Genomic DNA, 15,797 nt, shown 5'->3' with positions numbered 1-15,797 from the left:
TAAACATTTTGTCACATGCCAATTATACCCTTAATCAAGCTTTTAAGAAGCAGTCTGAAGAAATATTGATTGATTCAATACCCAAAAGAAAAGAAAATAAGGGAACAGAAGTGACCAAAAATACTTATCATTCGCCTTTTGTATGATAACAGCAGCTGACACATGTCCCCATTGAGTATCATTTTTGTAGTTGTTGGATATCAGGATATCAGCTAAAATTATTCTTCAGACTAAAAATATTATTATAAAGACTTGACACAAAACCATTCTGCACCATATAGCTACCAACAAAAACAATGACAGGAACAGAAGGTAGGTGTTGTTGTATTGCATTGCAAAGAAAAAAGAAAAAAAATCAAGAGTCAGATGCCGAACTGAGCCATTCAGGTGCTTAATGGCACCTGTTTCCAAGTTTTATAACGCCCTGCGAGAGAAATTCCAAAGACAAAGATGGAATTATGTCTCTGGTTATTCATATGGTAAGAACATTAATGTGAATAAATGAATTTTAAATGGTGTCTTCTGTGTCTTCGTGTCATGGAAATAAAAAATATAAGGGAAAATTTTTTCCTATATCAAATATTAAACAATGACTAAAGACATAGAGATACGATGCAACCTCCAAATTTCAGGATAAATTCTGAATTGAGAAGAATCAGATACTAGAATTGATGGGATTAGGTATACATAGAAATATTTCTGATACCAGATCATAGAATATAATTTCTGGAAATGTGGCTACTGAGGTTAAGGTGCTTTCTTAAAAACCCAAGGGAAACCACCAATTTAAATATGCAATTAATGATATAAAAATTGTTCTTGGAGATTGTTATACATAGTCATGAGGCTGTTAATACTAATAGCTTTTGTATTATAAAAGCTTTGTATTTTTTAATTGATAAAGTATATTGGAAAAATAGAGGATAAAAATAATAATAATTGTAATAATAAAATTAATTTCTCCCTAACACTACCTAGAGAAGAAATGTTTTTAATCTTATTAATAGGTGCCATATATACAGAAATATTTTGAGAAGAAGACAATCCATCAATTTATAGTGCTTGATAGTTACAGCCCATAGGGAAGTCCAATTTCTTTGTTCTAACTCTGCTTAGAGGCCATCAGCTTTATAGTCATGTTTCTACCAAAGGTATTATTTATTTCTATAAACAACCAGTCCTGGTTACTAGTGAATTATCACAGCTTCTTTTCTGATTTATCAGAGTGACTTTGGTGGGAAAACCCAATCATGTTAGAACTCATATATCAACTATAAAAATTGTGTTTCTGCAATTTGGACATACAGGAACATACACTACTGCATGAAACCTCACCAAAGTGAAACCATCCTCTGGTGTGCAGCTAAATGGGGCCCATTGCTTTTTTTTACAATATAAATGCCCATGCATATGTGGTCTCAGACATAGAATTCTTTAATATGTTACTTTATTTCTGCTTCCCCATGAGCATATATGCATACCTATTATATTGATGAATGATTTAATTCAGTCAATGAATGTTCGCCTTGTACCAACTAAGTGGGAGTAAATTTAAGACACTTGTGATTAACAGATGATGATGAAAAGGAAGAAAGAGTGAAAGAGAATTTAAGAGTTTATACTTTGAGTAACTGCCTCAGGGGTCACCTCCAGTGATAGTGAAAATTACTTATGTAGGCAGATGAGGGATGGGTGTAGTACCTGTATATGAGTTGGAGTTCTAGGAACCCAATCTGGACCTACAGGCTGTGGAAAAAGGGACTGAAGAATCTCAAGTGAATAAAGAGTTGAAGTTGGAATCAACAACCAAATTAAAAGTACAGAAGAAGTATTAGGCTGAATGACAGAGTGATATGAAAACCAGGAATAAAGCCCTGAGAACTGTAGAAAACAGAAATTATAAAATGTCTGTAGCAGAGCTTGATAGAAAGCAGCACTTGGAGAAATTCCCGAAACTGGTGGAACATCACTGTGGTGATTTTTTTTAAGGGACATCTCTAGTCTAATTTGTAACAGAAATAAGAGAATCAAACTGTCTTAATAGTAACAGACTTTATGATTTTGGCAGATAGAATAGAAGGGAAGAAGTGGACTTGAGGGATTTTTAAATGGCTGAGAGATTGGGGCAGATGGTTTGAGGGAGGACAACGATGATGATTGAGGGGGGACACTTGGCTACTAAAGTTAGAAAGAAGGAAGTGTCCAGAAAAAATATCATATTGATAAGTCATTCATGATCATGATGTATTCAAATTTTCAGTTATTGAAATGAAAAATACAAAATTTAAAAATATGTAAATACTAATGGCATGCATTTACCAATGCCTGGTATCTAAATTTCCAACTTTGTATCAAATCATTCTGAGCATTGCATATGAAAACATATTAATATTTTAAATTTATCTTTATCTAGTGGACAAATTTTGATGCTGTTAGTCAAACAATACCAAATGGTAAGAATAAACATATACCAGATAGGCTTAGTTCATTGCATGAATCAGTAAGACACACCACTTTTTAGAATCTATATACAGCGGTAGCTTTAAAAATCAAGTATTCTCATGAAATATATCAGCCAAAATGAGACCTCAAATAAAGAGACTCCAGCACATTTGCTCTTACCTAAATACACTTTAAAAGCAGTAATATGGGTATTACATTACTATTAGAAGAGATAATCATTGGGCATAAAATTTAAATTTCTAGTAGAACACTCAGTGGGAATTTGTGGGTGATTGATTACATAAAAATTTATAGAAATCCACACTGGAGGAGTCCAAGATAAGGAAAATAAGGTTAGAAGAATAAAGAATTTGCCTAAATTTACTCCTGTTTTTAATCCACTGAGAAAACATGCCAGAGATGTGGTTAGAATTTAAGTGAGATAAGGAAATCAGCTAGTATGAGGCAGAATGTCAGTTTTAAGTATACTGAGATTTTGACAACTTTTTGGCCAAAATTTCTTCTCCTTTTGCTCGACTAAAGGCTCACTCAGATATCAAGATTATGTATCTGGTGAATTTTTTGGGGTGTGGAATAGGAGTTGGAAACCTCTGATGGATATACTGAGTCCTTATAATCTCTATGAATGTTGTCAGATAAGCAGTTTCTTAATCCCACAATCAACATCCAGTAGAAGAGGTTATTCTATGAAAGGATAACTGTAAACTAACCCAAGTAAAAACCTCAGGCATTTTGAGATTGTCTTCTGCTTTATGCCCTTGGTGGCTTGTCCTGTATATACTAGCATTCCTTATTCTCAAGAATTGAAATACTTAAATGCATTCAGAAAAATATTTGCTATGATAAAGTGGGATTTAGTATTAGCAACTGAAAATTGGTATGGTAAAGAAGAGAAGAGCATTGAGTCTTAGAACCTGGTTCTGTCTCTACAACTTGTTAGTTTTAAGGCCTTGCACAATATGTAATTTTTATGGTGAGGCAAATTGACTGAGCCTAAGGTTTCCCTGGAAAATTTAGAAATATGATGCCACCTAACTCTGACTCCAGAAGTCAATAATTATGGAAATTATTGGTTCTATTTGCCCAGAAATAGTGGACACTTTTGAATGCAAAAGCAAATAAGTAATTAAAACACATTGTTGGTACTATGGAAAGATGCTGAAAATATAAGGAGCACCAAATGAAGAAGCATAAACCATTAGCTTGGCCAGCAAGTCCACAAGTATTGGTCTAGCCCTTTCCTGTGGAGTCTGTTTCCCATCTATAAATTGATACTGGGCTGTGTGATCTTTAAGGTTCTTTCAGTGCCTATCTCGTTTGGGTACCTCCTGAAATGAGGATGCATCCTTGGTCTCAACAATATGGAAGCACCCAATAGCTCAGAAAACTAATTTTCTTCACTCCATAATGTACCACTCCTGTGGTACCTAAACACTTATTGATTCCTAGACCCAGTGATTAACTCTCATCCCCAGATCTTCTGTCAATCTAATGATTAAGTAATTTGATTTGGGTTTGATAGACGAATACCACCAACTCCAATTTATTTTTAATTCCTACAGCCCTTAGTGACTGGCAGTTCCAAATAAACAGTATTAATAAATCATCAATGTGTAACTAAAGAGTAGATTCTTTCAGGAACACTTGCCAGTTGCAGACCATGGGAAGTCTCAGAGGAATATTTGTCATTCTCACAGTTACAATGGGACACAAGAGCAGCCATCTGAGACAAATCGGCTAAGAACTAAGAAAAAGAAAACATAAATTACAGCAAAAAGAACTTTATGAATTAATAACTGATGCTTTCTTATTTGCAATAAACATGTAAAAAGAGAAAAAACTACTTAATGTCCTGGTTTCTTAATAGACATTTGATGGAGTGTAACAAAAGATGGTTTGCAAATGCTATATGAAAGAGAGATAAGCGGGAAATAAGAAGGGCAGGAAATTGAATGTGATCTTCCCTCCCATCTCACCACCAGGTTTCAGATGAGCCTGGAAAGGTCACCCACATAATTATTAGTAACTGGTTCAAGGCCTTTGAGCACAGTTGATCTGATTGTGTGTTAATGGCTGCAAAAGCAAGATAAGGAACATGTAAAGTTAAAAAAAAAAAAAAAAGATCTGCCTGTGACACTATTAGCTTGTAGGCTTGTCCTAGCAGATAAACTGATGTTGCTTTATGGCATATGGCTTTTTTATTACAGAATAACCCCAAGTTTGCCCTTGTGCACAGGGTTATTTAAGCATCAATGACGAAATTTTACTTCTTTGTTGTTGGTAGCTATGTGACATATCTAATGATCTTTTTGGGGTTTGCAAAAGGTCACTTGGTGAAATGAAATCTGTCAGAAAACTGTAGCTAACATAATATGGTCAGAATTTTCGGGGCCAAGACACATGAAAGGCATCTGAAGACTTCTGTCTGACCAAACCAAGGCAGTAACATACTTCCTGTTACAAAAGATTGGCCACATTTCTCATACCTGAATTAAATTCAGAAAATATAGTCAGCATTTACTCCATGTAAAAATACTCTAGGCATCCAAAAATTGTAAAGATGTAAAAGAGGCCAGATCTACACAGCTGACCCAATGGGGCATCTAAGAAGTGAAATTTAGGTAGTCATATAGTTCCAAAGGTAAGAGATTGGATCTCAAGTAGAGCAGGCAGGACTTAGCAGAGAAGTGGCATTTGACCTAAGTTTTGAAGACTGACTAGGATCGCAAGGGCAGGATATTTTAGACTGATAGAACTGAGTTACAGGACCACAGATGTGGAAAAGTATGTGTAGATGAGGTACAGGAAGAGGTGTGGTTAGAGGTAGAGATAAGTTTGAAAAGGTAAAGTGGAATCTGTGTCAGTTCCACCCTTGTTACTCTGTTTTCTGATGTAAGGGCTGACAAGGAACACCGGATGGGGAACTCAGAGCTTCCAATTTTAAGTAATTCCAGCTTTTTTTTTGTTTTTCCCCACGCCCTAGAGATAATAACTGCTTTCTGCAGTTGCTAACTCTCCAAACTTTAAAGTTCTCATTTTACTCTGTTACCTAGTTAATAAGGTTTATAAACCAGACTTAAAAACTGAGCACAACCAGTGGAAAATATTGACAGCTTTCAATTACATTTAGAGACGTCCATTGAAATGAAATATTTACTAGGGCCCTAAGGGATTCCTTACTTGCATTGTCCTTTGACCTCTTATCTCTCATTTCCTTTCAAGAGCATTGTGTTCATTGTTTAAAGCAGACCTGGGAAATACCAAATCACCTCTTGCCCCCTAACGTCTCTGACCTGAATGCTGAGTGAGAAAAGGCAACACTCTTCATTTCTATTTCCTGCATATACCACTTTCAAATGCTATGTAATAACGTAGTTAACAAAAGGCAGCCAATTAAGACTTCTACTCTTAATATTCAGCCTGAGTAGGTAGATGAGTGGTCAGCAAAAGAGAATGTCTACAATTTTCATTTCCAACCATGACTCAGATCATTTCTCTCTTTTCAGGAAACATTACATCTCGATTATTGGAAGACAAATGGATTTTATATTCTTACAGCAGTGTGGGGAAAGAGCTTCTACTGCCTCTGCTGATACCCCATTTTCCATGTAACAACTTTTTTTGTCACAAACTTCTACATTAGACCCAATCTAATTCTGCTAGTTTAATCCCATACTGTTGAAATTTCAACCCCTCCACCTTGTTGAAACTGGAGAACAGCTTGTGAGCAATCTCTTGATAATAACCTTCCATATGTCTGAAACAGCCTTTTTATTTCCAAAGTAATTAGTCCCCCTCCCTTTTTTTTTTTTTTTTTTTACACTTTGCCGTATTTCCTAGGCCTTTACATACCTTTGTTTCCTAGGGATCCTTTTTAAGCATTTCCCATTTTTGGGGGGAAATTATACCTTTGTATAATTGACCAATACTAACCACAGTGTGTCATAGGCATCATGCATGTGTTCTGTACTCAGTGTTGTACAACTTGAAGAGAGATTTCTAGGAGTGCAACTGGTTCACTTGTGTTATATTCTGCTGCAGCAACCTACAGAGGAACCATTTAATTTTTACTAATTTCAGATTTAAATAGTAGTTTATTTAGAAGTTGCAGTTTATTACTTCCCTATTGACTTTGTATTTAACTTCAAATTAGGCAGATTGGTGAACTTGTGTGATATTATTAGATAGTGAAATTCGATAACCTAAAATCATTTGTCTTCTGCTATTTTTCTTTAAGAATATAGACAAAGTATCAGCTTATATATTTTTAAATGATCTGTGAAACTATGGTTGCATTAATTTACATCCTCAAAGTTATAAGAATGGAATACCTTTAGAGACAAAGTATATAGAAGTCCATGTATTTACTTCTCAAGAGGAATAAAAATGTAGTTTGTAAGCAATGGAATGGTATTCTGACATGTTTTGAAATTTTGAAATTTTAACAATCAAAGAAATTTCCTAGTGTGGCTTATGATATTCATGAGATGATGTCATGGGTAGGAGAAAATTCAAGAGGAGGAAAATCTGCCTTTATTGTTGTTTAGTCTCAGTTTAAAGTTGGAAGAAAAAGATGGTCAGTAAGTCTCTCTAGAGATAAAAGTTGACTGTGGGAGGACATTTGGTCAAGGTGTGTACTGGTGCTTATGTAATGACAAACTGGAGTCCAGACAGTATGATGCTAAATCAGCTAAATGTATAATAAAATGAGAACAGAGACTATGGAAATCCTTGGAAACTAGTACAGTAACTGGCACACAGGTGTTTCTTAAAACCCTCAGACTTGGGGCACCTGGGTGGATCAGTCAGTGAAAGGTCTGCCTTCAGCTTGGGTCATGATCCCGGGGTCCTGGGATCAAGCCCCACATCTGGCTCCCTGTCAGTGGAGACCCTGGTTCTCCCTCTCCCCACCCCCCTGCTTGTCTCTCTTTCTCCCTCTCTCTCTCTCTAAAATAAATAAATAAAATCTTAAAAAAAACCTTCAGACTTGTATTCAGTACTAGGTTCTTTCAAGGCACTTTAGCCCATTTGCATTTATCAGATGAGCTATGCAAAGCATACCACTTGCTTTTTGGCTCCTTTGTATTAATGAATGAATCATTTTTCCTTGAGAGAGGAGTATCTAGGAAGCCATTTGGTTTAATGAATAACATGATAAAGCTGGTGATTTCTGGTAGGAAATCTGGGTTGCCCCAGTAAGGGTGGGAGGAGGAAAATATGGGAACAGCAAGATTTTGTGCTTATGATCTTCTCCTTGTTTGTTCTTCAAGCCATTATTGCATCAAATATTGCTTTCTGTGATATATATATTTCATTATTTATTTATTTTGTAATTTATTTTCTAAATTATTTTAAGAATAGACTTTACTTTTTTTAAGTGCAGTTTTAGGTTTACAGACAGCATAATTGAGCAGAAAGTACAGAGAATTCTGATATGCTTCCTTCCTCCAACAGCTTCCCATACTATCAACATCCCCAACAAAGTGGTACAAATATTATAATTCTTAAACCTTCATTGGTGAATTATTATCACCCAAAGATAGTAATGCACTTGAGGGTTCACTCTTGGTTTATGCTATGGGTTTTGACAATATATAATTACATGTATCCAACTTTACAGTTTCACACAGGGTAGCTTTATTGCCCTAAAGTTCTTTGTGCTCCAACTAGCCATTCCTCTTTTCCCTCAACCTTGGCAATACTGATATTTTTACTGTCTCCATAGTTTTGCCTTTTCAAGAATGTCATATGCTTTTTCAGATTCACTTCTTTGATAAATCTTCCTCATTCTTAACCTCACTCTATCCCTCAAAGGATACAACCAAACCCTTCCTAAGAATCAATAGATAAAGGGAAGATTTTTCAGATCATCTTGTTAAGTAGGAAGTATGACTTGGACATGATAATAAGATTTGAGAATAAAAAACTGAGAAGGAGAACTTGTAGGTCTAAGAGAGAGATACTGATGGAGTGAGGTAAGAATAACAAGAAAAGATGGGGACAAAAACATAGGTGTAAATGTGGACATAAATGGAAAAAGATGAGAGGGCAAGAGGTAGAGGTGTGGACAATGTAGGTGGATTTGTTTAGGAGAATAGGAATTAGTCAAAAGGCTTTATGCATAAAAAGCTATTTATTATTTATTATGTGTTACTAATAAACAGTTGAATTGGGTTACATAGACACAATCTTTCTGAGTTTATTCATTCCTTCAACAAATATTTCCTGAGTGCTGCTATATGCCAGGCACTGTGGTAAGCACTAGGAATAAGTGAAGAATGTAGTCATGATTCTTGCCCTCATGGGATTTAAAACTTGATGGGGACTTACTGGTTATTCTTTTTGCCTCCCTTGCCTGTCACCTTCCTCTTCCCTCAGACTCTCTGCCTTGCTTTGAATGCTGCTATTAGCGTCCTCTGGGCTTATAAGCTGGCTTTTGTTTGTCATTAGCCAAGAGAACCAGCCACCAGTGGAGCTCAGAAGGCATGGGGAAAAATAAATCGGGGTATGAATTTCTTGATCCTTTCCTCAGCTGTGCGCTTTTAATGCATTTCACCATGGCTACAGTCACTATAGTTGTTTTGGGGGGCCCCAGCCTACTCTATATCTTCAGCTGTCCCTGGTTCTGGTGACACCATCTCCTCCTCCTTCTTCATTATGGTTTAAGAGTGGGAATGACTTCTATCTACAAATGCCTCAGTTTCTTTTCTTGATTCTCTTGAACTTGCTCATTGATCTTCAACTTGTTTGTGGACAGGCAAAGGTCCACCAGAAAATCATGTCCTTGTTAAAGTGGGAAGCAGCTCAGGTGAGCTGTGGGAGCTAAGCAGATGCTCAGATATTAATTTGAAATTGCTGTGATTATGTTGATAAGCAATAAGGATCTATTCCACGTAATAATGTACTCTAAAGGAATTAACACATATATAGATGTTATTTTTTTAATTTTGTTTGCTTTCATCAGTGGTATGTGAATCTTTAGGTAGAGGTAGATCTCTTCATAGCATATTTTCTTTTTCTTTTCTCTCTTTCTCTCTTTTTAAAAAGATTTTATTTATTTATTTGAGAGAGTGATCCAGAAGGAGAACATGAGCAGAGGGAGGGGCAAACTGAGAGGGAGAAGCAGACTCCCCACTGAGCAGCCGCCTGATGCAGGGCTGGATCCCAGGACCCCAAGATCATGACCTGAGCAGGGGCTTAACCAACTGAGCCACCCAGGTGCCCCATTTTTTTTCATAATTATGACACTTCATAAAAAGGATATCAAATGAACAACAGAGACTTTCTTGACAGGTTGTGTCCCTTTTTTTTTTTTAACTTATGTTGGGGGGAGAGGAGGAGAAGGAGTAACAAAGGAGTGGAAAAGTTGAAGAAAATAAAGTACTAAAATAACATAATTTGACTGTTGGATTCCACCTATATGAAAGGGACTTTAAGGATCAATTTACTAAACACATTTCAAGAATTCCAAAAGCAAACACATCTAACTTATTAAATAAGCTTAAATTTATTAAATAAGCTTGCCTGTGGAAATATACCATATTGTTTTTTCTCTATAAATCCATTTCTGTAATTTTTCTTACAATATGACCTTCCGTTAGTGCAAATTCTGGCATTTAAGAATTATTTAACTGCTGGATATACGAAAACCTTTGGCATCAACCAAACATATTATTTTTGTATTTATCGGAATTGAAATGATTACTCAGGACATTTTCAGGTATATTTGACATCACAATATGGGCAAATGGTGAAAAACAAGACTTTTAAGGTATTATTTAATCATGTGCATTTAACCAATATCTTTGGGTTTGGAAGACTTCCTCAGATATCAGCCCAAATACCTCCTAGATGAATTTTAAGTTCTTGAAATATATTTCTACTTATAGACATATTTTACTTAAAAATGGACCACCTGACAACTTATTTTGTTTTAGTCTATTATACAGAGAGACAGCATGAGCAGTAGGGGCAGAGGGAGAGAGAATCTCAAGCAGACTCCATGCTGAGTGTGGAGACCAATGCAGGACTCCATATCACCATCCTAAGATCATGACTGAGCAGAAACCAAGAGTTGGATACTTGACTGACTGCTCTACCCAGGAATCCCACTTCTACTTAGATTTAAATAGAATCGCACATGTATGTTATTTCAATCCGTTTTGAAATTAAAAGAAGAAATCATGGTGTTTAACTATGTTTATGCCCTCAACCTCTTCTTACTAACTGAATTTTTCATATTTACTAATATTTTCCTCACCCGTAGGCTAAACCTACTTTAAGCACATTTATATAGCATGTTTTATCTTCAAGTGCTTTATAGCTAGGTTGTGGGAGCTAGCTTGCCACAACTGAAGTTAAATGATTAGTAACTCTGATAGAAATGCATTTATGCAAATTGTAATTATAGAGTCTAGAAAGGACCCTGAGGTCTTATCACCCTAAAAAAATCCGAAACAACACCGTGTTTAAAATAAATCATAATACTCTAATCAAATATAATCAAAATCTCACTTCTGCATCTATGCTTAGTACTCATAAACATAATTGACAAGTGATTTATATCATAGGATTTAAACCCTCAGAAATAGAATCATTAAGTATACCAGTCATTATATGTGATATAAATCATCTTTCTGATTTGGGGAATTATTACATGTTGTACTTATTGACAGCTGGTGCTATCATGTTAGCATTCTTTCAGGGGATACTAAAGTAATCAATTGGTTCACTGCAACTATCATCATTATGATTCTTATGCTGTTGTCTCATTATATCTTATCAGAATCTATACCCTTGACAAGAGGAGCAGGTAGCACCTTATCTTTTTATCTGCTTTTTATTTATATCATTGCTGAATAAAATTTAAGAATGACATTGGAAATTTAAGACATGCAGGCAAAGAGATGTAAAGTTCTTCTGTTATTTAAAGAAGTTTCCTTTATGTTAAAATAGCAAAACTACATACATTATTGTTCATAGAAATCACTAGAAAGATCATTAAAATTGGTTACTTCATCAGTTCCCATTTGCTCCCCCCCCCCTTAATGAATAGCTACCAAGAAGCTTCTGGGGAAATGAAATCTAGGAAAGTAAGTGATCCAAAAATAAGATATGTCTCACATTTTAATAAGCAATTGTGTCTAATTATGGAAGAATATGTACTTACTTGCCAAGTGCAAAGCATTCCATCTTAACAGTTGTTCCCTTAGCAGCTGTAACCATGAAAGGAAAATGGACCTCAATTTTCGGCTCATATTCTCCCATCACACCTGAGAAATAAAGAACATTCCTTAGGCATAAAATGAATGTCACAATTTCCTTCCAATTCTGGAAATGTTACATTGAAAAGCACTGTGGCTTTGTTGTTAATGTGTTTGATGACTGTTAAATTTTTGATGCATTGAAATAAGAAGTATAATTTGACTCAATCTGAAACTCCAGTTTTTCTTTAAAGATTGGATTGCATATATGTTCAATACCATTTTAAATAATAATCATTGAAAATGTTAGTCAACACTGCTAGTTTAGTTACTGATTATATTCCAGGAGAAACAAATATGAGCATTTCCCATGGTAAGTAATTGGTTTTTTTTCTAAATAAGTAAAAACTTTCTTTATCATTGTCATATAAATGAATACTTATTCATTAGTCAACATACATTTATTGAATATCTATAATATTCAAGTATTTTGCTGGCATTATGGGAGTTATAAAAATAAATCAGCCATGGACTGTGCTCTCAAGCACTCAGTATGGATATACTCAAGTATGGAATTAAAAATAATTGTAAACAAAGATAGGAAGTGATGAGTGCCATGAACAAGATATCCCTGTAGTATTATGTACATTTGAGGCACTTACAGGAATTGTTAGGTAGTAGAAAATAAGTAGAAAAATGATGGGAGGAAAAACAACTGAAACTGTAAGAATAAAGACAAAATGAGCTGAAACTATCAGAAGTAAGAATATCAGCTTTTCTGGCATGTAGGTATGTGAAGGGAAATGATACTGAGCAAATTTGGAAATATAAATGGAGTACAAAAAAATAGAGGGCCTTGATTATCTGAGTAAGACATATAGACATTAATCTGTAAATAACTTGGACTACTGAGGTTTCGAATAAGGAACTGGTATTTTGGTGAGATGTATATACTGAAACTGGAGCAAAGATCAGTAAATCAATTACTTTATTTCAATAATGCAAGGTAGAAAGAATAAAAGCCCGGCTTGAATTATGGTGGTAAAAAAAAAAAGGCACTAGATGAAAAAACAAACAAACAAAAAACAAGAAAGAATTGAGATTGGCACACAATGGGGGGTTGCTGGGGACAAGCGTGTGATCCTGTTCAATAATGACATTAAGGTTTCCAGCTTCAGGGGCTGCGTGATGTGAATGAAAAGGAAAGAACACAGCTACAGTAGAAAAGCTGATGACTTTCATTTTAGGAGTACTGAGTTTGATACCTATCAGATAATCAGAAGAAAGAATCTGACCAGATAACACAATGAGAGAATGAAGTTCTAAATGAGTTCTGGACAGATGATAGACACTTAGTGTCATCATTTAGAGGTGGCAGTTGAGGTTTGAGATTTGATAGGGCTTTCACCTATCAAAAGACCTAGCTGAGGCCTGGTGAATTCCAGTCTTAGTTCCCACACTAGCTAGGCAGGAGCTAATTTCCTCCCCTAAATTTTAAGAGATCCCTGTGTAAAGTACCACAGAAAACACAGCTGTAATTTAGCATGGATGTTTCTCTGAGCAGCTTGTGTGTATTTGGGGATGTCTGTGTTTATGTGCATATGTACACATATAGGTCCATGTGCTTGTGAAGGTAGCTCTGTGTGTAATCCCTTTGTGTATGTGCGTGAGATGAGAAAGGAGAGGAGAGAAAAAAATTATGACATAAGATATAAAGGCAAGATGCACTGGATGTGCAAAGGGAGAAAAGTTTACCTTTGGCAAAGAAAACCTCAATATGTTAATTTATTATCTATCATCTATCTATCATCTATCTATCTAATCTATTTATCTATATCTATCTATCATTTATCTATCTATCATCTATCATCTATCATCTGTCTATCTATCTATCATCTATCTATCTATCTATCTATCTATCTATCTATCTATCATCTATCATCTATCTATCTATCATCTATCTATCATCTATCTATCATTAATTTGATATGGGCCTTGAAGAATGAATATGGCCAACTTTAGATGGAAAGTGTTTAAGTTCACTGAGGACAGGAAGATTATCTCTGCTTTTTTTGTGTGCTAGTTTTTTACAAAACAATCATAGACAAAATATCACTGATATTTGCACCAAAGAGATTGGGCTAGTGACTTAGACTGTTCCATCTCAGATAGGTCAGTGACTGCTGTATCTCATTCTTCTAATCTATAATCAGAGGGAACAGAAGAGAATTACCATTAGCATAATGTCTCACTCTAACAAGCAGATTTCTTAATTGTTTTCTAGTCCAATGTTCACTGAGCACCAAAAGCCTGATGTGTAGCAAGTGAATTCAGTGATTAGTCCTGTATCAAAGCAAACGTTTAAGCACTTCTCTGTTCCTCAATACAGTTTTCCTCTTTTACTTCTTTTATATCCTCCTCCATACTTTCCAACTTCTTTTATTTCCTCACATCTTCTTTTTTTCCTATGTCTTTCCTGAGTAGCAGGATTTGACCTAGTGATACCTGGCTGAGTGTATTCAATGATGAGAAGTTTATCTTCAAAGCTCCCTTACTTGTATGCCTCCCATACGAGGACTCCCATGCATCCTGTTCAGTGTCTACCTTTGACTGGTCCACCTGAAGCAGTCCCTGAATTTAGCTTGCAATCTCCCTATCCATCCTTAACATGATTCTTAGTATTTTTGCTCCACGTCTGCTTGTTAATCTGATGATTTAGTAATACATGATTTATCATGATGCTTATTAAACTTAATACCCTACTTGCATGGGTCTGTGAGTGCTAGAAGTCATTGAGCACAGTAAAATGTTATAGGAGGGCAGTGAATTTGAGGCTGAATTTAGAGAATATTTCTATATAATTATTTTTAGTAAACTGTTTAAAAAGTTCTCAGAAAAAAGGAACCTGAATTTCCAAAGCTGCCATAATCTGTTTTGATTTCTTCTCTTATCATAAGTAAAAATTCCCTTTAGAATCCACTTTTATACTAATACTTTTGTATTATGTTTTTAAAGAGGGTCCTGTAAAAAAATTAAAAAATAAATAAATAAGAGGGTCCTGTAATTGTACAACATCTCAGGCCCTTCAATATCTGGATCTGCCTCTGAAATTCTTTTACAGCTTTCATCCTTAAGAATGACTCAAAGGATAGGCATTCCTGGGAGTATTTGGGAAGTGATTTTGTCCATGTAAGGCCTTCTGGTGTTTCTCAAATGATTCCCATATGGCCAAAGACATTGTTACGCCTCACTCCAGGGCCCAAAAAGTTTGCTAATATTTCAACTAGATATTAAAAATAAAATTAAAAGGTTTGAGTAAGAAGGTTCAAATTATACTATCTAACTTGATCTGCACTGTAAGAAATAACTGATTCTAATTTTGCTGTAATGGTGATCATATAAGGACAGATGAGAAAGCTTTTTAGATATGTCTTCTTTAACAATTGAATACATTCAGCAATTAAATTTTGCTTTATATTTCATGGGATGATTATGTTAGAACTGAAGTCCACCTTAGTGAATACAATTCACACTCTTTTTTTTTTTTAAGATGAGAGAGTTAAAAGTCAAAGAGGTGAGGTAACTGGCCCAAGGTCTTATAGAACATTGTTAGTGGAAATGGAGCAAAAATAAGAATTTTCTGACCTCAGGTCCTTAATAGCTATTTTTTTGATGTCAGTCTGTTGAGGAATTTTAATCACAGAGTGTAACAGACCAGGCATACCACATCTACTACATCAATCATTGACTGTCTGCCATAGGTACTTGGTTTATTTCAGCTGCAATTTTTAATATTTCAAGTTGTATGTGGCTTAGCTTGTAATTTCTTTTATTGGGTAGGGTTTGATGATGAAAGGAAAGAGAAAAAGTCCTATAAGGCACATAGTTAAATATCAAAAGATGAGGCTTATCTCTTTAGTCAAGGTAGTTCCTTTATTTTTATTTTATTTTGTTTCATTTTGTTTTGTTTCATTTATTTCTTTTTGTCTCCCAGAGGACGCTGCACTGTGTCATCATCTCTTTCCCCACACCTATCTTTTCTTGGATGGTAGGCTATCCTGTTGGAATTGCATGCCAACAGACGACGACCCCAAATTATCCTAATTCCTAATAAACAGAAGTCTTCCAGCT

The 15,797-nt window shown here is 35.2% G+C and overlaps 1 protein-coding gene across 1 annotated transcript in view; it reads right to left on the bottom strand.

Annotated features, from left to right (window-relative positions):
- The window catches only part of CNTN5 (contactin 5), a 1,310,719-nt gene that overhangs the window by 348,292 nt on the left and 946,630 nt on the right, over positions 1–15,797 (bottom strand). Inside the window, exon 9 of the mRNA XM_026505289.3 lies at positions 11,633–11,735. Within this exon, the coding sequence (XP_026361074.3) occupies positions 11,633–11,735 (103 nt within the window). The remainder of the gene's footprint in view (positions 1–11,632; positions 11,736–15,797) is intronic.

Source organism: Ursus arctos, unplaced genomic scaffold (assembly GCF_023065955.2).
Source record: "Ursus arctos isolate Adak ecotype North America unplaced genomic scaffold, UrsArc2.0 scaffold_22, whole genome shotgun sequence".
In the NCBI taxonomy this organism is placed as follows: domain Eukaryota; kingdom Metazoa; phylum Chordata; class Mammalia; order Carnivora; family Ursidae; genus Ursus; species Ursus arctos.
This window is presented reverse-complemented; position numbering and strand designations above follow the sequence as displayed.